Source organism: Topomyia yanbarensis, chromosome 3, assembly GCF_030247195.1.
Source record: "Topomyia yanbarensis strain Yona2022 chromosome 3, ASM3024719v1, whole genome shotgun sequence".
Lineage (NCBI taxonomy): Eukaryota > Metazoa > Arthropoda > Insecta > Diptera > Culicidae > Topomyia > Topomyia yanbarensis.
The window spans coordinates 111,595,795-111,620,144 of NC_080672.1; the positions used below are offsets into that span (position 1 = coordinate 111,595,795).

General features: G+C 37.0%; 1 protein-coding gene across 2 annotated transcripts in view; it reads left to right on the forward strand.

The window, feature by feature from the left end:
* The window catches only part of LOC131693098 (lysine-specific demethylase 4C-like), a 59,127-nt gene extending 36,756 nt beyond the window's left edge, over positions 1-22,371 (forward strand). For both annotated transcript variants that reach the window (XM_058980642.1, XM_058980640.1), the window contains exons 6-9: positions 20,036-20,289; positions 20,354-20,468; positions 20,534-20,772; positions 20,837-22,371. In XM_058980642.1, coding sequence (XP_058836625.1) covers positions 20,036-20,289; positions 20,354-20,468; positions 20,534-20,772; positions 20,837-21,604 — 1,376 coding nt within the window. In that variant the 3' untranslated portion in view covers positions 21,605-22,371. The remainder of the gene's footprint in view (positions 1-20,035; positions 20,290-20,353; positions 20,469-20,533; positions 20,773-20,836) is intronic.
* The last annotated feature ends 1,979 nt before the right edge of the window (positions 22,372-24,350 follow it).

The window sequence follows — 24,350 nt, forward strand, 5'->3', positions numbered from 1 at the left end:
TTGATGATAAATTACATTATTTAACGCAAATTCATGATTTGCAGAATATTTTCTATGAAGAAACTTTTGCACTTCTTTTAAAATTATCTGATCGGATAGAAAAAGTATAAAAATGTTTAAAAAAAATAAAAACCAAATAGAAACCGTCCACGTGCAATCTAGCCGAAGTGATGTAGAACAGAGAGATAAATCTATGGCACTCGAACGTGCAGGTGGCCTGGAAATGCGTCTTATTTCACCTGTGTTCATAACTTAAATAATATTGTATATCAGAAAGAATCGATTAAAGTTGAAAAGGGAACCCCACAATGCTTCGTGCGAGTCTCCGTATCCGATCCGTACGAAATTCGACAACAGTTTATAGGGGAATTACAACGTTCATTCAAGAACCATTTTGATGAATTTGGTAGCATGGAGGAATCATAGTTGTGCCAGTTTATTCGGAATTTGTTGTGTGACCGCATTCATCAACCCGTTATCCCGGAATCACAAGTTGGATCAGAAAATATTCAATAATTGTTATATAGGCCCATTTGTTGGTTCACGATCGAATTCTCCTTATACTTGTTTACGACGAATGCAAGATTCGAACGAAAGTGGTTCGTACGACAGCAACATCAAATGGGTTAACTATTCGTTCGCCCCGCTTTCAAACGAATTTTGCATTCGTCGTATACAAGAATAAGGGTGAACACCAACCGATCGGAAACTGGCCCTTTTATTTTAAAACTAAATGTGCGCAAATCGGTCCAGCCATCTTTGAGAAACTGAGGTGATATTTTTTATACATACACACATATATACGCGCACAGACATTTTCCGATCTCGTCGAACTGAGTCGAATGATATACTTTATTATGGTGCCGGAATTACAGGGTGATCAGTACAATCAGTACCTGCTTGGATTTGTAACTGAAGGTCACTAATGGAAATTTAAAGACTCGCTGGCCACATTGACCACCATCGACGATTCCGGAGGCCCCGTCGAAAGTATCCCTATTTAAAATAACCAAACCCACCCTCAAATGAAAGGTGTTGCTTTCACATAAACTGCTATTGAATTTCATCCCGATTCGACATCCGGTTCCGGAGCTACGAGTTGGTTAGTGTGGCAAAGAAAATCCCGATTCAAAACCATTGATTTATAAACTACATTACTGATGACCAAAAAGATTTATCTTTTTTATTGCATTTTAAGACTCCAATACTGGGGTGACATTGCGCATCTCGAAACGAACGGTTTATTGTATACAAGCTTGTATGAAAAAGTCGATTCGAATTGGTTGCATCATGTGGCCCCTGTTTTTGATTCTTGTCTATAGATACCATGTATTGTAACAATGAAATATATACTGAATATTTCTTTTCCTTTTTTATTTCGACTATGCTAGTCACATTTTTTTACATTTTACGACATTCAATTAGCTAGACATTAGGTCGGTTGTCACGGTAAATATGGACAAGTCTGTCTATGCCAAGACACATGCTGGTGAACTCGGGAGAGTCGTAGTTATGCTGCCTGAGCTCGACCCTCATCAGCAGAAGACAGAAGTTAAGCCTGTAAGATATTAAGCCTGCTCTAATGACCCTGCCTAGTTTTCTAATCTGTATACTCTCACTTGAGTGCTATGGCTCTAATTTTCATTACTTTTCCTACTCAGTAATCTCTAGCTAATTGGATGTCGTTAAAATGTATATTTAATAATTTATAATGATTTTAGCCAACCATGAAATCGATGATTTAGTAAGGCACAATTGCAAGGTTCGTTTTATATTACTTCACCTATTTTTTAATTTGTTGCGACAGCTAATATATAATAATATAATGTATATAATCATACTGGTTTCTCATCTTGCTGTTTTTGGTAGCAAAAAATGGCACCGCTGCCAACGCAGCGAAAGCAAACAAATTTGCCCGCGCGTCGCTTGATCTATTTGCAAAAACAATCGGTGTGATACGTGAACAAAATCGGTGACAATACTAAGCTAGTTTATTCCCCGATGTGGGCAAACTGTCTCTGTGGACCGTTTCCCGTAAGACTATCTGTTCGTGAAGTGGAGAAATTGTTAAAGGTGGACATGAAGCTCTCGATTGAAAATGTAACGGCAGTGAATTCTCACCATCCACGTCATACAGTACTGACTATGTTCAAAACTATCATTCGCTACGCAAAACAATATGAAACATGTCACGTCGTCGAATGTAATGATGTTTCATACGGCATCCCAGCGTATATAGATATTGGCACTATTGAAGTAGAACTACATGGGCTGGTGCCGTATACTAATGTTAACGTTGTTAAACAACACATGTCTAAATACGGAGAAATGGATAACATTAGGGATGATACTTGCAGGAGCTGCTTTCCAGGTCTTAAAAACGATATTCAGGTGGTGTGAATGCGACCTACCTGTCCATCAAATGTAACTCACTCCAAGATGTTACATATAGTCAGACAACATTGGTAGCACACCCAGGACAGATCCCTACGTGCTGATTCTGTGTCCAGCTGTTAATCCACGGAAAACCTTGCGCAGTGGCTGCTAAGGATATTTCATCTATTAAGACCAATATCGGTACACTATCGTCCTATGCTAAACCACAAACGGCTATTAAACCAAAGACTGCAGATCGGACAGTAACAAATACTAACCTAACAACAATCGCGCCCAATATCACGACACCTTATGCCATTACCAACAGCAAAGGTAATTTCGATGGCGTCTAGTACCTCCAAAGCAAAAACCAGCTTCACCAATAAAGAAGCAAATGCCGATGAAGACGGATTTACAACAGCGAATCGTAAGAACAAGCAACCAATAAGAACGTGTGGATGTGGACAACTAGAAATTAGTCCCGATGACGATATGCATGTGATACCAAGAGAGAAGGCAGATCGAATGGCATCCTGACCACGTAAATAATGCTTAACCACCAAAGAAAGGATTTCAACACGCAGCAACAAACTGAGTTAATAAGATCCTACAGCTAGGCCTTTTTAGTATTATTCTTTATTCTTACTTATTGTAAAACATAAAAACGCGTTGTTTTAACGCATGGAGCCGTGTTGAATAAAGTAATATATACAAATATATACCACCTATTACATTTTTCACATAAAGTACAATATTTTTTTTAATGTATGAGTAAATCACTATGAAGCGTGTTATTTTTATTTAATGAAGTATGAGTAAAACACTATAAAGTGTGGTATTAGGTACATTTTAGCTTGTTGAACCAATATCATTGATGAATAAAACAGATGCGAGTAGTCCTTATTAGCTTATTTCTGTGTATGATTTGCCGAATTTTTCGACACTATCCATGCATGTCAGGAAATGTTCCAAAATGCAGAATTCCATTTTGCTAATCGTGTATTAGATTAATTTCTTCACCCCCCACCCCTTACCATCCGGCTAGAGCCGACATCTAACATAGAGCCTAGATATCATTCGAATAATATTTCAACCATATTCTAAATCTCTTAAAACATGCCCTCGCTTATACTTTAGAGCTAATTTAGTGCAGACAGCCGCCCTGACTTTATAATCGGGTGAGGTTTCCATTTTTCGAAAAGACGCGCTATAAAATTCGTTGAAAGCAATACGTCATTCATAAATTTCACCGCCTACCAATCTTTCATTACCAGGAATGGAGCAATGAACGGGGACTCACACTAAAGTAGATTGATAATTTCTAGACAAACATATGATTACGGCGTAAAAGCCAAATTGTCAAAATTATCTTCAAAGGTTAATTCCAGGCAAACCGATGCTGGCCATACACAATTCACAACACTAAATGCAAAAGGAAACTGTTCTCTTTCATTTACTACCAACATCTGCGATTGGCGAGTGATCGTTTGTCCGGAATTTTTATTCAAAGTTAATTTTTGCAGTTGGTTTTTACGCCGCAATCATATGTTTGTCAAGATTTTGGTTTTATCAAATTACTCGTATACTCACGTATTTTCTCAAAATTAATTGCTAAATTTCAGTAGTCGAAGAGCTGTGCTGAGAACTAGAGTTAACCCTTTAATGCCCAACTTTTTTCTAGTGCATGTAGGGTTTCAAAACATTTTTTTTCTTGAAAACGGTGGGGTCAAGAAATACGAAAAGCCTATTTTCATAAACATAGGTGCTTCCATGGCAGTGCTAGAAGCTGGTCAATTTTTACCTTCTAATGCTCAATACAATTCTCCTAGAATAATTACAACAGTCCAATTACGTGGAAAACGTAGCCAATGACAGTCTAAATTGATAAATTTTATTAGTTTTCAATAATATTGCACCATAACGAAGATATATGAAAAAATCATTTTACGTCGTCAACGTAAACTGTCCCTGGCAGCACTGCTCCGTCGGAATCCTAGTCTGATTGGATTGCAATAACTTCAGTTCTAGAGCTGATCCTTGTAACTGTTGATACTCAAATTAAAGGCAATAATCACATTAATGAGTCTTACTTGTTTTCGAGACCAAATTTTGCCTCAATCAAAAGTTATAGCTGTTTAAAAACGTTATTGTCCACAAACAACATGGGCATGAATGGGTTAATATATTAATCAATTATTTTCTGGCTATAGTTAATTGATGCTGATTCTGTGATAGAAACTGTAGTAGGTTTTGCCAGGTTATGCAAAATTGGAACTATAATTGTTGAAAATTGCAAAGGCTGTGGATTGATCGATTGGTGACCTATCAATATACACTTATCGATTTAACCATAGCCAACAGACGTTTAGACTGATATTAACAAAGCGTGCAAGCATCAACTATTGCCGTTACGAAGAATTATAATGTACACCAATTTGAAAGTTTACATATGTTAATACATTAATTTTGTTCTATTAGTACAAATGCCTGTTATCTGTGGTTTAACCGTCGTACGTGCGTAGCGTTTTTTGGTCATAAAGGGTACCCTGTGCAAAGATGATGAACAATGGGATAGGCTTCGTTAAACGCATCTGCTCCACCCAAACTCAGTTTTTAATGTAACGAAAAGAATTCTTCCATGTCGTTTCAGCCGAAAGCATTTTATTCTTTCGACACTCGTCACTGTTGTGTTAAAACCATGTAGTAGACCACGCGATATAGGAATTTTGACAAAAAAATATTTTGTTCAAAATATTTCGTGATCTCGATCATGTAGAGGGTCACCATCTTCGGAAAACTTGTTCAGGTGATAAAGAGCTATCCTGTGGAAGACCAAATAGTTTGAAATGGAATTTTGCCGCCATGTAGCATTAGTGAGCATTAGATTGACCAGAAAAACGAATTTGTGAAAACCCAATCGGCACACCCAGTTGATTTCCAGTATGACCAGGAGCATTTGTTTCAAATTTGAGCCAGATCGGACAAGTTTAGCTACCAGATCAACGTACTTGAAGTTGTATGGGTTTACATGACATTTTTCAATAATTCACATGGAGAAACACACTAGCCCACATTTTCACCGCTAGGTGGCACTGTATGCATCAGTTTATCGCTACGAGTGAAAACAATAAAATAAGGTTATTGGAACAATAACGAGTCTGATAGTCCCATTTTTTTTAAAATGAGAGATCGCACATCATTCAAAGGTTTTTAGTTTTTTGGAAGTCCCTTAACGTTTCTTGGTACGAAACGCGACTACCCCTCTGCACTCTGGAACTCACACAGGCCCGTAGCACGCGGTTACAATGTTGCCCCGTCCTGTGCGATCGCTATTCAAAATCTTCGCTCACTGGAGCAAGGGGCCCTTTAAACAGTCAATCCCGTGCTTCAGTAGATCCACAATGAAAAACTTGTATCGGTAACCACACCGTCGATCTCAACTTTGTGGGTGGGCATGCAGGCGCGGTTGTCCTTCATAAAATACTTACTTTAGGCAAGATATTAAAATTTTAAGCTCATTAGGGAAAATTTTTGAGATATCTGTCACGGCTGAATACATCTGCGCCCTTTTGAAATCTTAATGCTGCAGTATGTGTACTCCGTGTTTTCGCATATACTTTCGGACTTTTCGGGTAGTAAGGTCCATAAAATGTATGTGTGCGTGTCAGAATTCTTCGTAGACCTCCTGCGCATTGAGATGTGGTTTACTACCTAATCTAAACCTTTTTAACTCAGTGCCAACCAGCTGTTTACCCGCATTTCTGTCAAGGTAAATATTCCATTTTGTTTTTGACGTTTTAAAAAAGTAATTGAATGTTGAAAATAGCCAAATCGTACGTTTAATTTTATTGTAGTATTAATTCACAAACATCTTGGTTCTCGAAACGATGTTCCCATATTTCCGGATCGCGTCGCTAACAACCAGAAACACCACATGGGTTGCAAGGAGTCAATGATGGCTTCGGGAAAACGCATTCCAGCGAAAGTGATAATCAAAGGAGTGAGTCGTTTGCTGTGTTGTTTAACGTTATTATTAATTTAAAAAGTTTATCCAAACCATCGCAAAGCTTATCTCTCTGACTTCCACTTCGTGGTGCTAATTGTTGATATACGACTTTGAAGGTGTTATATGTGTTCAACTCTCTTTTATACAATTTAAATCGAAATCGTTTCAAACTCTAATTAGTGTCGTATTGTTATTTTTTACATAAATTTTTTTTTAAAAAATAGAGCGTTTTTCTGTCCTCCTGTAAAAAATGGGAAATGAGGAACAGATTTTTACTGATGACTTGTACTAGTGTTTGTATAAGGGGGACGGGCATAGCGTAGTTGGTAAATCGATTGCCTTGTACGCAGCTCACCTGGGTTCGAATCCCAACCCCGCATATAGGGTTAGAGATTTTTCTTAAGAGAATTTTCTAACCCGAAGAGGCAAATGACCTTAGGGTTAAAACCTCTATAATCGAAACAAAAAAAAGTGTTTGTATAAGCTGTGTAGAACAACACTGATCATAACTGTTGAACAGAATAAAACAATTTTTCGTGTTATCCGTGCCTTTAACTTATTTGGTTGCTAAGTACAACTGAATAAAATGAAAAAAATCTCTTAAAACACTTTGGATGTAGTCAGGATATTAATTTTTTACACTTTCCACTTCGCATTTTGGGTTTACCTGGTGAAAAAAATTCAAGCTACTAGAACCAACAATTCTAAATAGTCGCGATCATGAATTTCATGAAACATAAATGTGCATACTTACTCGCTCTGCATGGTAGCAGGATCTTGAGCTAGTCGGTTCACCTCTTCGTAGGTTTTGATCTCGCAAACAACTTTGTTGCAGACACGGACCAGCTGAAAAATCAGAAACTTTATATAGAGGAGGTTGAACAAACAGTATACTCACTAGTGCTGCATAATGGGAATAATCCTGAACCACTTCGTAGGTTTCAATCTCCTGAGAAGCTTTGTCCGTGATACCGCCATTTAGTGAGAGAATCCTGAGCTTTTAGACGTACCAACTCGTAGGTGTTGATCTCATGAATAACTTTGCCGAAGACGCAGAGTTTTTAGTAATTCAGAAACTAATAATAGGATGAATTAATGACATACTCAGTAGCACCATCTGGTGGCAGAACTCACCATGCTATTAAGAAATCAGGAACTTGATATACAGTAGGTCAACAAATGGCGCGGTCGCTAGACCCACCTAGCGCTTGAATGTCGCACTACTCGCCATACCAATATGCTAAAAAATCAAAAACTTAGATACACAAGGTAGAAAAAAATTAATGCTCACTAGCGCCTGACCTTCATTCAGCCATCGGTCATAATCTACTTCCCAAGTTTGCAGAAGAGTCCAGTGTTCCAAATGATCAGGATCACGATGTATTCTGAAGAGAAGTGATCGAATGTCCTGTGGCCCGTGTTAAGAAAATTCAATATCAATTCTTCAAAAAGGGTAATGAGATTTTTGTAAACAAACTTATTTCGCTAATTATTCCGCTGTCGAGTTGAATTTCATGAAAGATTCACATGAATCAACATCTTTACCATTGGTAGAATCAATTACAAATGTCTACAAATCTTTTTAGCCCTATTCAAATGTTGATATGGAATTGGAGTTTAATATAATTTCCATTGTATTTGTTTCAAGCCTACTAATTTTAACGAATCATTCTGAATCATGTAATCACTATTAACGCCACGTTCCTAACATGTTTGAATTGAGCGTTATTACTTAACAATTGTTTACCTTCGCGATCAGATGAAAGGTTTTAAATCATCCAAATCCCTGTGTTTGATAGAAATTCAATATAAGACCACGGTCCTTTATCGTACCCCGCTTTCATATTGACACCGCATTAGAAGAAAGGAACTAATGAAAGCGATTGCCGCAGTGATCGGCGGGTAAAAGCTTTTTTAACTTTTTTTTTGTATTTTTTGGTATTTATTTTTTTGTAAGAGAGGTAGATTCATTTATATCATACATTTAATTTACTCGTTGCTTGAAACTTTAAGTGCACTATTTTACCAGAGTACATCAATGCCAAGTAGAACTGTTTTTGTTTCCTTTCACACCAAACAACAATTCTGTTCCGATTTCCTATCCACTTTTAATTTCATCGACATCTGACACTCAGCGAACGGTTTTGATTGATATACCTGGCGTACACCGGTCTGGTCCATTAAGTCTGGTTTACAACGTTCAAGATTCAAAAAGTTTTTCCTCTTTCCCATCCGGGTGGTTCTGCTTCGTGCGCGCGCGTATCTTGCCCGTTTCGCGTGTCGTTTGCTGCGTCTCACCTTCTCTACTTGTAGATGTACTGTCCTGACCGAGAAGAACAAGCCGCCATCCTGGATGTGGACGCTGTCGAAAGGATCTGGCTGGCTTGAGAAGTGGCCGTGGTAGGAAGCTCGCGTAGACGGTGTGGTTCGTCCGGTTTACATTGAAGATGATTTAACGCCGGTTCTGTGGTACTTTGTAGTTTAAAAATTTTTTTTTGCAACTACAAAAAGGCCATCCGGTAAAGAGGAGGAACATGAAGTAGAACGCAAATCAAATAATTACTTTTAGAGCATGGAAAAATCTTGTCATTTAATATTTAGTATCAGTTGAAACATACATTAAACATCATAATAATCGTAAGTGTATACACGACAAGCAGCACATTTTGCACCAACTATTTCCCACGCAGAAGTGACGTGTGATTGAAAATTGAAGTTCATTTATTTTGTAAATACTTGTTTGAATATTTTTATTCTCTACCTACTATTAAATAATTCCTATCACTTTTGTGAGTGTTCTTTACTAAATTGCGTCGGGATAAGTTGAATGGTGTAAAATGTTCTATTGATCTAATATCCAAAGCGAATAACCTACTAATTTTAAAGTTAAAAATTTTCAATATGTGATGATTTGTCCTACTAGACTAAGGAACTTTTAAAACTTTTGCGCGTACTATGAGTTGTAAAACAAATATTTTTAAGCGTCTAGGTTGTCACTTAGAAGGTTTTTATTTTGAATTGTTTCCTAATTACAATTGCCATTTTAAAGCGATGCCATATTTATTTGACAATTCTGTCTCATTAGAATGAAGAATTGCTGTAAGATACAGTTCCAAATGAAGATATGTCAATATTACTGTGTATAATCATCTAATCAATTATAAGATTGATGTCGAAGATGTCCCCTGAAGAAGAAACCTTCATCATTTGATCATTGTTTTGTCACAGACTCAACTGCTAAATCGATTGTAGATTGCATAACTAAAGATTAGTAAGTAGTTATTAAAATAGTTGAGGTATCCTGAAGCGTTATGAACAAGAGCAAAAACAATGTGAATAAAACGACAAGTAGTGATCGTACTTATACATGTTTGATTATTAGCAATATCACAGCCGGTTGTTGACAATTGGCATGCAATGAGCAAATGAATAAAAATATTATTCTAAAAAGCTAAGAGATCCACTTTATTTTTTGCATCCATCGTAAAATTCCAGAAATAATGACCTATCATCGACAAATTATGTTATGGAGGCGCATGTTACATATAAGGAATTGAGTTGGCACTCACAGTGAATTAAATATCTGCTATCGAGAGCTTTGGAAACAACATTTTCTTTATATTTTCGCTGTCAGGTAAACTTGCGTCCGTTCTTCGAAGTGCTGAAGCCGCCTGGTGATTGTTAGTTTGCCCCATTCATACACCGTAGCCAACAGGAACCAGACTCCGACCGCGGACAAAATAAACAAATTTCGAAAGAGACGTTACCTAATTATTCCACGATTATCTAAATATATAATACAAATACATGTACAGGGCTGGCGAAAGGTTCCGAACCCACATGTGGAGTAAAAGAGTTTGGGTCCAAAGGTCTGAAGAGTGAGACGAGGGGGGGCGGTTATATCAAAGGTGTATTGATAATCAGGATGCACAATTTTTTGTAATAATGCAAATTCGTAGTCCTTTCGGAAATTTTTCGCAATACATCTCTAAAATGATCAGTAAATTTAAAAAAAGGGTGTAAAGCTGTATTGTGAGCAGCTCGAGGCCTCAGTAACCTTAATGAAGATTGAGTATCCTACCCCAGTGAGATCTTTCGTCGTACGTTGACAGGAAAAAGAAAAGGCAGCTTATCACCACAGTCCAAGCTATGAATACGAAGAATACGATTGTCTGTGAAGGCAATCTAGCTACTGTTTGTCTTAGTATGGGGCATTACACCGACAACAATTTTGACTTTTTTCTCGGAGTACTGCTAATTCAATTGGTAATTGAATCCACAAATAATATGCAAAATATGAGCTTTTCCGATAGCTCTAGTTCACTCACAAGAGCATTCAAGTTTCTATCGTAATAGGTACATATGGACAATCGGAAATAAAACTAATGGCGTTTTCGTTTTCACCTGGTGCTACACCGGTGTAGTGCAAAAAAAAGAGGTGTAGTGCACTGTCAAAAACGAAAACGACATAAAAATGCAATGAAAAATTCCACAGTTACTCTGCATACCTGAAAACTTAAGGTAGCGTAACTTGTTTTATTAGGATCACTTTTATTGAAGATTTTAGAACCTAGGTAGGCGTTGATTAAAACTGACGTACACTAAGGCAAAAAATACAGCGAATTTCATAGGAATATCGTATAATTTTTAGCCAAAAGTAGCACGTATGTGAATCATAAGATTATCTTATGAAACGGCATTTATTTTGTTAAATCGGTTTCCTATGATTTCATGTTCCATAAGGTATCTTTGAATTATCATAAGACAATATTATACATTTCTCTTATGTTTATGAGAATCATCATCATGCTCGTATGAAATTCGTACGACTGGCATATGCAATAACTTCTAAAATGTTCAGATAATAATAAAAGTCGTATGTTTTTCATATTAATCTTATGAAAACATAGTTTTGTTACTTTTCTATTCATCATAAGATAAATCTTATGAATTTCGCTATGCAGGGGTGGGCGTAGCGTAGTTGGTAAATCGATTGTCTTGTACGCAGCGCACCTGGGCTCGAGTCCCGACCCCGCACATAGGGTTAGAAATTTTTCATAAGAGATTTTTCTAACCCGAAGAGGCGAATGACCTTAAGGTTAAAACCTCTATAATCGAAATAAAAAAAAATTCGCTATGCGTTTTGCCTTAGTGTATGTTTTGGTGCTCTTAAAAATTCTTGCATTTTTCGTGCATCGATAATTGATTTTTCAATGTAAGTGTCTAAGAAAATATTTGTACAAAATATGTGCGTGTGCGGAATGAAATCGATTCCTGGCCAGGCATGTTTACAGAAAGTGGAAGAAGCCAGGAATTCTGTACCTTAAAAGGCTCCTTACTCCAGGCTGCTTACAAACAAGATTATCGTGAGAAAAGTTCCTCTGTAATTGGGTGAGAGCTATCGAATTTATTCTGCGATTGTCTAATAACATAGTTTTGCGTTGTATAATTTTGTATTAGATTCTTTGCTGATACAGTTAACCTCACTTTGTTGCCAGTTCATTAGTACTGTTTAAAAGAGTTTTTGTGGAAGACTTTATTCGCTCGAAGTAAATTGCAAATAAATTTTCTATGTCTTTGTAAGCTGTACTAGCCGAACTGCCAAAAATAAATATTCGAGAATTATTTGGATATACCTCGGTTCTGATTGGAAACCCAGATTCAACGGTCGCTCTTCTGGTGTGATACACTCCGACATTGGGGGGTATCATCCTTTTTTCTTCGGAGTGAATCTACTCAAACGCTCTCTACTGTTGGCGACTTTTGATTTTTTGAAAAATGGGCCGATTTTGGTTAAAATTTCAAGTTTATGCATGTGGAAGTGCTTTGGAATTGTATTAAATTTTTTCAGGTGAGTTAGTTTGAACAAATTTTAGATTATAAGGGCGGCAAAGCCATACAAAGTAAAAAGTGCAATTTTTGGTTCTTCTATTTTTTTCTACAACATTTTAAGGAAGATTGTCCCAAATCGTTGAGCTGAGTTGATTGGTATATAAGACTTGGTACCTCAGAAAATATCTTGACAGGTTGGGTTAATTCTATACATTGCTTTTATAAGACATATAAAATGCAACAAAAAATGATTAATTTGTATATTTGATTGAGATTTAACTTCTTTATAGCATGAGCTGTATGACGATTGATCGATAATTATGCGATTTGTGGTATAGTACATAAACATTATGAAACGTAAAACGTAACTTAGACAAAAAAAAAACCAAAAAGGAAAAGTTGTAGTTATTCAACGCCACACACTCAATTCGGCTCGGCAATTTCTCAACAGCTGTGTAGTCAGCAAATTTAAAAACTGATGTCTCAATAAAGTGAGATCTGCTTGCAGATTTTCGGTTAAATATTTTCCGAGACTATCAAACGTCACTTTTACTGAGATCTCAGTTAAAAAGTTGTTTGCTGAGATATCAGCAGTTGAGATTCCGGCGAAGGATGCGAAAAAAGCTGAGATTCGGCAGAAAAAATTAAGTGTGCAAAATGAATTTTTCATGAAACTTTGTATGTCGTCGTTGAAGAGTTGATTGTCTATGTAATGATATGGAATATAGAACCTTATACTACGTTTACACTACAGAGTTAAAACATGTTATAATAATTAGCAACAAGAAAAATGTCATCAAGATAGCGTTAAAACATGTTTTAACTCGTAGTGTGAACGTAGTATTATACTACGTTCACATTACAGAGTTAAAACATGTTATAATAATTGGCAACAAGAAAAATGTCATCACGATAGCGTTAAAACACGTTTTAACTCGTAGTTTAAATGCAAAAACGAATTAATTTAATGACGCTTTTTCAAAAAAGTTCAATATCAAATATCGATCTTAGTCTTTCGACATTTTATCTTGATGATGATGATGATATGATGATATGGTCTACCCAGGCCCGTAGCCAGGATTTTGTTTCGGGAGGGGCTTAAAAATTATTGCATAAATGTATTAATTCTGATGAGTTGAGATAGTCAAGGGAAACTGAACGTAATTGTAAAAAGTTCTTAGTGAAAACAATTCCGAAACTAAGACAATAGACACTACAAAACCCTAAAAATATGTTTTCTGTTACAAGAATGGCTATAGTCCATCGACGAATTAAATTTGATTATTATTAATTTACAAATTAGAAATTTCTCTAGTTACAAAAATGAATATTCAAGAGTTCAAAGTATTTGAAAATGCTATGCATTCTAGACTACACCTTTACAAGGTGTAGAAGACTCTAAGTTGGAATGAGTAGAAAAATATCTAAAAACCCGTCTCACGAAACTTTACACGCATTTGCTAATCAAGCGAACGAAACCAACGTCAAGGTTGTCTCCAAGGGTAGGAATATATCAGTGTGAAATCCAAGTTTACCGCTGCAAAGAATGTCCAAACAAAGTGACTGTCGAAATATGCTTCAAATCTTCTGATAAGGCAAGCGATTTGTAGATGCGGAAAATAGGTTCAACTCCTATTTTCATGATCAGGCGTCTTGCTACTATTACTGGTTCTGTGACTTCATCCGAAGTTTGCGTTAACTCAACTTTATGAAATTCTCAATTTAAATAATACAGATCATGTTGTAATCATAACAATCCTGAGAAAAACACATGTTTTGCCTTTCTCATATAGAAAGGTTATGCAATCACTCTAAAAATCGTCAACCTAATCCCGGCCCAGAGGGACTCAGTTCGTTGAAATCGGAAAATGTACGTGTGTATGTGGAAAAAAATGTGACCTCTGTTTATCAGAGATGGCTGAACCGATTTGCACAAACTTCCCATCGGCTACTATTAAATTTTTTTATTGGTTGGACTTCCGGTTCCGGAGTTACAGGTTGAAGAGTGCGACCACACAGCAAATTCCCATATAAACTGAAATGAAACAATCTCAGGGGAAAATTTCAAAATCTCATTTGCATTTTTGATGTCAAATGACTTTAAAATGCATGAAACGTTGAAATTTGATGAAATCTCGAAAAAAGAATTTTGACGAAAATTGACTTTTTTGGACTTTGGCATATTTTTGCCTTTCTCTCTTATTTATCTTACATTTTTTCTCTCATTTTATTCCATGACGAGCAAAAACAGAACGAAAGGCTGTCACATACTGAAGACATGAAATCGAAACACTTATCCCAACTTATTGGCTTATAGATTCAATCAGTCCCAACATTTTAGTCGCTCTTCGTGATTGCCTGTTGTTTTAGCACTTTTTGATCCGTCCACTTTTAAAAGAATTTTCTTTTACAAGTTTGTTGCAGATATCACGGATTTACGGATTAACAGTGTATTAGTACGGAACGAATTCCTCGTGAGAATGAAATTAATGTTATTGCGTTAAAATGGCGTGAAACAAAAACTGTCTGCTCAGCTGAATCGTTCTTAGACAAATTGAAATACTTTATGTGTAGCAAAATACAGAGTACAGAGTGCACAGTGTGCACTGACCTAATACAAAAATTCAGAATTGTGTGCAATTCAAAAACTTATCATTTAAAATTAACAAACGGGGTCGTGGGTCTTTTATATATTTCCGTATGTAAACATTAAAAATGACTTTAAATGCTTGTCCGGCAGATCTCGTGCAAGAGCTTAGCCATTGCATGTGGAAACCTGTTTACGAGGCCAGGAAATATTTTTTTCTTCACCAACTATGTCTTGGAGAGGAGTTGTTCATTTCTATCTCGCTATTGTACATTTCCGTGTCATTATTGTAGTTGCTGTATTTTTGTTCGCGAATATCTAATTTCTTCCTTGCTTCTCGCCCTCAATAATTGCCCTTCCTAATGGATTCCATTTCTCCCAAATGTGACATTATTCTGCGAGTAAGCGGTATCCGATCTTGTAGCGCAACATTGATTTTCTCATCGTCCGTATATAGGAGGATCTTAATTATAGCATTGTCACACACAAGTTGTTCGAAATGAATGGTTTCGTTTGGGCTAATTTGTTGAGCGCTAAATGCCTGCCATGGTAAAACCCGATAAAGGCGGCTTCCGAAAGTCTAACCTCCATTTACACCTTCAGGAAATGTTCCACATTATGGATGGTCGGTCCTATGCGAATCAACAATAATTTTATAATCACCGTATTTGGCTGGAGCACCACTTTTTGCTTTTGCTACTCACTGATCTCGACAGATTACTACAGCAACAATTATAGTCGTTCATTGTCGTTCGCTTCGCACTGGCTCGAGCAAAAACATAAAGCACACTGAATTTCGTGATCATTGCCTTTGGTGGTTAGAAATAGCCTTCTTCAAGTTTTTCTCAATGATTTGTTCAAACCAAATGAGCAAGAAATTTTTTATTTATTTATTAAATTTATTTTTGAAAAATTTCGGGAGGGGCTTTAGCCCCCTAGCCCCCCCTCTGGCTACGTGCCTGGGTCTACCACTCATTGTAGCAGGGAAACAACAGTAGCAATGGACGGCCTCTCTTAAATAAATTGTTCATGCTTCACATACCCGTTATATACAGTCAGACACGCGCCATTCCACGGGCATTTAAAAGATTCACCTTCCAATGATAAAATCCTATTTCAAGTTATGAAGCAAACCATCATACAGGGTGTTTGGTTCATGAGTAAGAATCTCTCGAGGGGTGAGTTACTGTCATATTTGGAGCAAAAAATCGTTCTACACATACCATCGAATCTCAACCGTTACAGAATTATTGAACTTTTTGTGTAAAAAACTTGTTTATCTTAAAACACCTCTAACTCAAAAAGTATACCTCACATTTTAAATTTTTTAGTGCCATTAGAAACGTGAGAAAATTTTCTATTGAATAATGTTCTCATATCTTTCAGATAATTAGTTTTAATTACCTTTTAGTTGTAAAGTAGTTAAAAGTTAGTGTTTTTGATTAGGTTTTTGTAATTTTCTCAAAATAATGAATTATGATTATAGCAATATCTATTATCCAAAAGTTGGGTTTGAGGACGATTCATAATTTGTTCTTCAACAAAATATTTCTATCTCTTCTCGTTTCCTTGTAATTTGACTTCTAAACTTTTCCTGTAATTCACTTGCAAGTTCTAAAATGACTCTAATCTAAAGATATGCTTTATATCGCTATTATCAGGGCTTCATTGGAAACCTGAGAAAATTTCCTTTCGATGTATGTACAGATATCTTTTAGTTAAGTGTACTACATGACTTTTTACTAGTAATATAACTCAAAATTATTATTTAACTATGTTATGTAACATATTATTTAACTAAATTTATCGTCGTCTCTTCTCGTTGCCTTGTAAATTATCGTCATCTCTTCTCGTTTCCTTGTAATTTTACTTCTAAACTTTTCCTGTAATCCACTTGCAAGTTCTTAAATGACTCTAATCTAAAAATGTGCTCTATATCGCTATTATCAGGGCTTCGTTGGAAACCTGAGAAAATTTCCTTTCGATGTATGGACAGATATCTTTTAGTTAAGTGTACTACACGACTTTTTACTAGTAAAATAACTCAAAATTTGCGTTTTTTGGTGATTTTTGTAATTATTCTAATTATTATTTAACTAAATTTATCGTCTCTATTGTTCATTTGGTGCCCCTTAATATTATCTATAACTTGTTATTTGACACTTTATCGCTATCGCTTTTCATTTCGCTGCAATTTAATAGTTAACACAGCATTGCCTTATCACAAATGCAGTGGGTTCGAAATCGTTGTTTTTGCATATGAAACGAGAAGATAAAAATGATTTTGCTTCGAAACTAAAAGAGATAATTGAATGGAGTCAAAGTAAGAATTGTAGAACTTGCTGAGATGCATTAATTCCATGATAAAAATGGTGAAGTTTGTTATTTACTATTTTAATAAATAACGAAAATGCTAATAACACTAACTTTAAACTAATTAACTTCTAAAAGAATACTAAATTCACTGAACTGAAAGGTATTAATACATTTTTCTCTGCAAAATTTTCCTGGCTTTCGAATAAAAATAAGAAAAGGTACAATAAGTGCCATACTTTTTCAATAGGAGCTAGTATTAGTGAATATGAGATAAACATATCCAAGTTCAATAACCCAAACACATGAAACCAAGACAAGATAAGTATATCATGTCCAAGAACAAATTATACGACTTTTCAAGACTAACAATTTGAATTATTAAAATAGTGATGTTAACTATTAAGATTTTCGCGAAGTGAATGAAAAATCGATCAAAATTGTTAAAATTTAAATAAATTACTGTGAAAAGATTACTTAACCTCATTAGCTGAAACATTTGAGGACATTTTTCTGTGGAAAATTTTCTCACCTATCCAATGGATCTAAAAGATTTGAAATTCAAAGTATATTTTTTGAGTTAGAGCTATTTTAAGACAACTAAGTTTTCAACACAAAAACTTCAGTAACTTAGTAACGGTTGAGATTTCATGGTATGTGTAGAACAATTTTTTTCTCCAAATATAACAATCAATCATTCCTCGAGAGGTTCTTAGCCATGAACCAAACACCCTGTATAGAGAGATGTCGCAATGGGTGGGGAGTTGAGCCCGCTCATTTTCCACGCATTTTTATGATAGGGAGATGGCATTCCCACTCTCCCCATCCAATACGTTTCAAAGGATGCTCAGACGGTCCCTCCTCTCTTCCTATGATGATTTAATAATAGTGTCATTTAAATTTATATAAATATTTAACATATTGGGTGACTCCATTTGTTTCTTACTACTTTACTTAAATCTGGAATCGCTCCTGTATTTTCACTTCACTTAAAGACCGCACAAAATCGCCAATATACATTTGCATCTACCTTCTCCACAACTAACTTGTATTTTCCTAGCTAAGAGAATAAGAATCGAGCTCTAGGCGCTGTGGAAATATCTTTGCTCCAAAAACTAAACGAAATCAACTTGTCTCTTTTTTTGGTTCCTTCACACTACATGCATGAAATTCTGTCATGCAATTAACTTCTGCTGTTTTCGGTTTTAGAATCGAGTCGCCCTAGGTTCGCTCTAATGTTTACAGTTTCCATATAAAAGTGACAGCTCCGAGCGAACCTAGACTGCCCATAACAGCATAAGAGTCCCATGTTGAAAAACAGCAAGCCGAGAAAAACGCTGTTCAAGATTGTCCCATCCATTGAGCCAAATGGATGGGACAACTATGTTTTGGTATTTTTTTTTTATATTTTCTGACCAAACCCAGTAATCTTATTTGTGCAGTGTGATTCAGTGGTGATACAGAATACAATCCAACGGATAACTCATTTCCGACAAAAATCCACATGGGACTCTTATGCGTTTATGGGCAGTAGAGCAACTCTGATTTAAAAACGAAATCAGCATTCGTTGACCAATTTTACTTCACGTTACTCCTCTTCCAAGTCCCCTCCCGCCCGTCACCAACACTTTGCACCTTTCGAATCGTCTCCCCCCTTTCATCGGTAATTTAGCAGCAATCGGCACTGTGGACGCCCAGTCAGCACCCCTTAACCGTATAACGCTGATCTCTTCGTCTTCGGAATATTTCAATCCCCTGTGGAATTAGTGTTGATAAAACCAACTGCGGCTTTCCCAAACTCCTCAATTAAATCTATTTTTTGAAAAATTCGCGCGCGGCGAAGAAAACTGACGTCTGTATTCAAGCTATGTCTACTACGTTTTTTTTATCTTTCGATAATTTGCCTTGTACCAATACTGGGCCAAACATTGATTTGATCCCGCAACGGTCATTGCGGTGCAGGTTCCCGTGGGACAGATTTGATTCCCCTGTTGTCAGTTTTCCATTGAAATTCACAAATAAAATACTAACACTGGAACGTATTTGTGGATATACTGCTCATGATGGCAAATCAGTCTCATAAAAATAGGAAATCCCATAGAAAATGGGACAAATATGCGATCATTGGTAGTATAAGGATCCCGAGCATATACCACACAGCCCCTTGACTTTTCAATTTGCGAGTACCGCAGCACCCTGTCGGCTTGTTTTTTGGTGATCATACTGTTGCATTAACAGCAAAAAAACCGAATCCGACGACAATATATTTGGTATTAAAGTTATTAAAACAAACAGAAGATGAAATGTACTAGGTAGAGTGGCAAGAAAAAAATTGCTCCCATTTCAGACATCACTATAACTATTTCTCCTAATGCAGGTGGATTGGTTTACAGTCTTCGACAAAATTGTGGTCAATGGAATTATTTTTCTTATTCTCATTTGTAGTATATTACAATCAGTTTTGCGAACAGAGAATTCATGTACGAATGTACCCCAGGAAACCCTTCTATGGTACCCTTTACCGCTTTACCCAATCGACCAAAAGTTCGAAAAAATACTTAAAAAGTACACTTTAAAGTTCGTATAAAATTTTAAATCCACCTCAACCTTTAAAGGCACAAACCATTTGGTTCGTACTTTGTGAAGATTGTTTCACAGCTTTATTACGTAACTATGATCATTTTGAGATATGTTGTTTTAAAACTACTTTACGCAATTAAAAATTAACTTTAACGAAATTATACAGCAATTTGCGGCAATGAGAAACTTAAGCGACTCTAATTAACTTAGGTAAATAATATAAAAGAAAGCGCCACCATAGAAAATATAAATTATTTTTAAGTAAACAAGATGGGAAAGGTCCTGCAAATCAAATGTTTACAAATCACTAACTTCTATACGATTGGTTCTATCAATTACAGATTTAGCCGAGTCTGCCCCAAAGCCCTGTTTGGACGACGAGAGAGAATCTGACCACTCAAAATCTAACCACACACAATCTGCCGACGGTAATGTTGCTGATGCCGGTGACAGTAACTCAAAATCGCTTCATAAACGAGTTATATTTACCTCGGAACAGCTACTGGGGCTCGAACGGCTGTTTAAGGACAAAAAATACTTTGGTCTTGCAGAACGAGGTCAGATCGCTACTATTTTAAAGTTGAGTGAAGCGCAGGTAAGCGGAGTTGGCGGTTCCTAACTAGTGCGATTTGCTGAAATATTTCCTTTCAAATATGCAGGTGAAAATCTGGTTCCAGAACCGACGGGCCAAATGGAAAAGAGTGCAGGCTGGTCTTCCTCCTCGCGGAGCATCCAATCGGGGGAGTGGCAAAACGGCGACTAGCTCAAATTTGGGTAATTCAAAAATTATCCATAAATAACGAAGCAAACTTCTATACAATTGGTTATTTCGATTGCAGATATTGGCGAGTCCAAGCCTCCCGCAGGGCCTTGCTCGAACGACGAGAGAGAATCTGGTCAATCTATTGACGGAAAAGGAACTGATGCTGGTGACGGTAGCTTAAAATCGCTTCGGGGACGAACTTCCTTTACCTCGGAACAGCTGTTGGGGCTGAAACGAGAATTTGATGTTAGACAATACGTTCACAAGGCGGAACGAAGGAAGATCGCCGCTAGTTTAAAGTTGAAAGAAGAGCAGGTAAGTAGAGATGGCGGTTCCTAACAAGTGCGGTTTGCTGAAACATTTACTTTCAAACATATAGGTGAGAGTCTGGTTCCAGAACCGACGATCCAAACGAAAAATAGTGAAGCCTGTTCTCAACCCACACGGATTAGTTAACCAGGAGACTGGCAGTATCACGACCAGCTCAAAAATAGAAGATTCTTATACCCCTACACATGCATCAATTAGCGATTTGATCTCAGCACTAACAAATGGAGAAGTTATAGCTGGTTGTACTGAAGGCAGAACTGTTGAAAATCCTCGGAATGGAGAAGACGAACCTGGTTGTAGTGAAGGCAGAACTGCGGTAAAATCTGAGTATGGAGGAAGCGAACCTGTTTTTACTGAAAGCAAAACTGCGGAAAACCCTGCGTATGGAGAAGATGGTCCTGATTGTACTGAAAGCAGAACTGCGGAAAAGTCTGGATATGGCGAAGACAAATCAGGTTGTACTGAAAGCAAAACTGCAGAAAACCCTGGGAATGGAGAAGATGAACCTGGTTATACTGAAAGCAAACCAGCGGAATACCCTGCGTATGGCGAAGATGATCCTGGTTGTACTGAAAGCAGAACTACGGAAAAGTCTGGATATGAAAAAGACGAACCAGGTTGTACTGAAAGTAAAACTGCGGAAAACCCTGGGAATGGAGAAGACGAACCAGGTTGTACTGAAAGCAAAACTTTGGAAACCCCTGCGTATGGAGAAGATGATTCAGGTTGTACTGAAAGCAGATCAGCGGCAAACGCTGGGGGTGGAGAAGATGAACCTGGTTGTACTGAACGCAGTACTGCTGAAGGACACCAGTAGGGAGGTTAGCAATTTCAAGGTATTCGGACTGAACAAACTAGAACATAAATCGCCCGGTATATTTTTGAGGTTAGAGTTAATTAGCGAAATGTGTACGGATGTGAATACTGTAGCGATTGAGGCGTTTAGGTTCATAATTTTATAATTTTTCAAAACAACGTAACCGATTATTTCTTGTGTAAATTAAGGCCAATCAGTATAAGAGAGCGGTGATTTATTATCAAATCATTTTAAAGTATTGTAAAAAGTAAAATTGAAAGGTGTTTTTTTTGAGATTAGCGATAATCAACGGAATGTGTCCCGATGTGAGTGTTGTAGCGATTGTGGCGATTAAGGTTTATTAACCTATAATTTTTCAAGAAAACGTGATCTTTTTTTTTGTAAATTAAGGCCAAACAGTATAAGCGAGCAGTGATTTATTATCAAATCATTTTAAAGTATTCGAATGAAACATTGCACGATGATGACATCACAGGAAATAATGACAGTTCAGCGAGCTTGTTACCATTTAAAAGCGATATGAACGATTTCCTCACACTGGTCAGATGAAAAAAAAATTCTAAGTCTGTGTAAAAAAGCTCTTTGAACTGTTAAAAAGTGACGATTTTCAAATATATAATGTAGACAGAGAGATGGGGAAGCCATACTTCTAACCGAATTGTATTCGTATTAAACATCAAGCACTTGTGTAAATGTATCATCACAAATTTTAGTGAGCAAGTAGGCGACGTGGATTACACTGTAATAAAGCATATTCAATTCTAAAACCAGGTTTCATTTACAAGTTACACTAATATATCGAAAATGAAAGAAAAGCAAAGTATAGTATCACAAAAACGGGAACATCCATAACATACTTATCATTTAACGAGTAATTTCTGGCACCCTTCCCGACCAGGAGAAAATAACTGGGCAATAAACCGAGCATACTATTTTTTGGTATTCATACCAAAACTTAGTATTAATTGATTATTATACCTCATTGAGCTATTCAGCATGTATTGAAGAAACATTTTTCAATACCTGCTTAATACCTCAATGAGGTATAATACTTTATTTTAGTATTATTTATGTATTCCAGTTATTTTTACAAATACCAAACCAATACCTTATTGAATACCTCCACAAGGTGAATTTTATTATTGGAAGGTTGAAAAATGTTTTATAATTATTCAGGTATTATAATAACTCGTTTCTTTATAAAATAGTTATTTGTAGAACATGTCTGTGTTATTTTTTTTTTTGGTATTTTACCTCTTATGTAGAGCTCATTAATACCATATTGTGGTGAACAGTCGTTGGTATTGATACCTAAATTTAGTATTCCGCAGTTATTTTCTTCTGCCCGGGATCCGCTACTTTGTAAAATCTGACACAATTCTGTGTTCCTCTATGAAAAAGATGTAGATCTAACACAAGTTCAGAATTTTCGATATATCAATGTTTTGCATCGTCTAAAACTACTTAATTAATATAAAAAAATATAAATTCTGATTTGTCTTTCCCTTCTTGAGACACAGACCTTTTGGTTCATATATTTTTTTCTTGTCTATCTAATGATTGTATCATTTTTCAAGAGCTTTGACGCACGTATGTTATTTGTTATTGATATTTATCAGTGTGCAATCGGGCTCTCTCAACAACCTATTTCTGCAACCTATGTGCATTAACTGTACACCTACCGTCTCTCCGTTGCACTTGACATTGTGTGCAGTGTTTTATGGTCACACCTACGACCGCGCAACCGGCTTCCCATGAGCGCTTTGGCGGCTCAGAGGCTGTTCTTCCATGGTGCTCAGGGATACATTGGTCCTATACACATCCATGCGTACAGGCATACACTGGACTGGGAGTGAATGGTCTGTTCATGCCGAGGCAGGTTTGGCGCAGCGAATGGCAACCGCGTAAGGGGTAAACCCAGCCACCCCGAAGCAAGACAGAAGAGTGAGTGTATAGGCGTATAAGTGGACTGCCTCATGCCAAGACGGGAGGGTCGTAGCGTAGTATGTTGGAACTTAGCTATCGATGCCTCATGGCGTGGCAGAGGAGTGAAAGGGTGAGCATCCAAGTCAGTCTCACACGGCATGTTAAGGGTGAGCATAAAAGTCAGCCTCACAGGTATGGTAGAGGCTAGCACAAAAGTCAGCCTAGCAAGGAATGAAAAGGGTGAGCACACAAGTCAGCCTCGCATGGTATGTCAGAAGTGGGGCCTAAGAAAAATGTCCCACATGGGATGCCAGGGGGAGTGACAGAGGTACAATAGAGTGGCACGATCGAGAGTGAATCAGGTGATAGGGTGAGCACCCAAGTCAGCCTCACATGGTATGGGTGGGGCGAGCACAAAAGTAAGCCTAGCAAGGAATGAGTAAGGTGAGCACACAAGTCAGCCTCGCAAGGAACGAAAAAGGTGAGCACAAAAGTCAGCCTCATGTGGGAGTGTTTAAGAGTGAATCAAAGTGCGATTGAGAGAGCACCCAAGTACATACAGGATGTATGAACGCGTGAGTGAGAGTGAATGAGTACATTTAGTACAGCCATCCCCCCAGAAGTAATACCGAGAGGTAGTTCCTGGGAGGAATGATGGCGGAGCCCAATGGAGTTTAGTCGGTATTAATGGTTGGTCACCATTCGAGTCCGACACGCCCCCAGTGCACCCCGTGTGGTAGATTGGACCCTACCAATAGCACGTGTACTGGGCTAGGACATAAAGGTCTTCTCCATTGTAAAAAAAGGCATACATACGGGC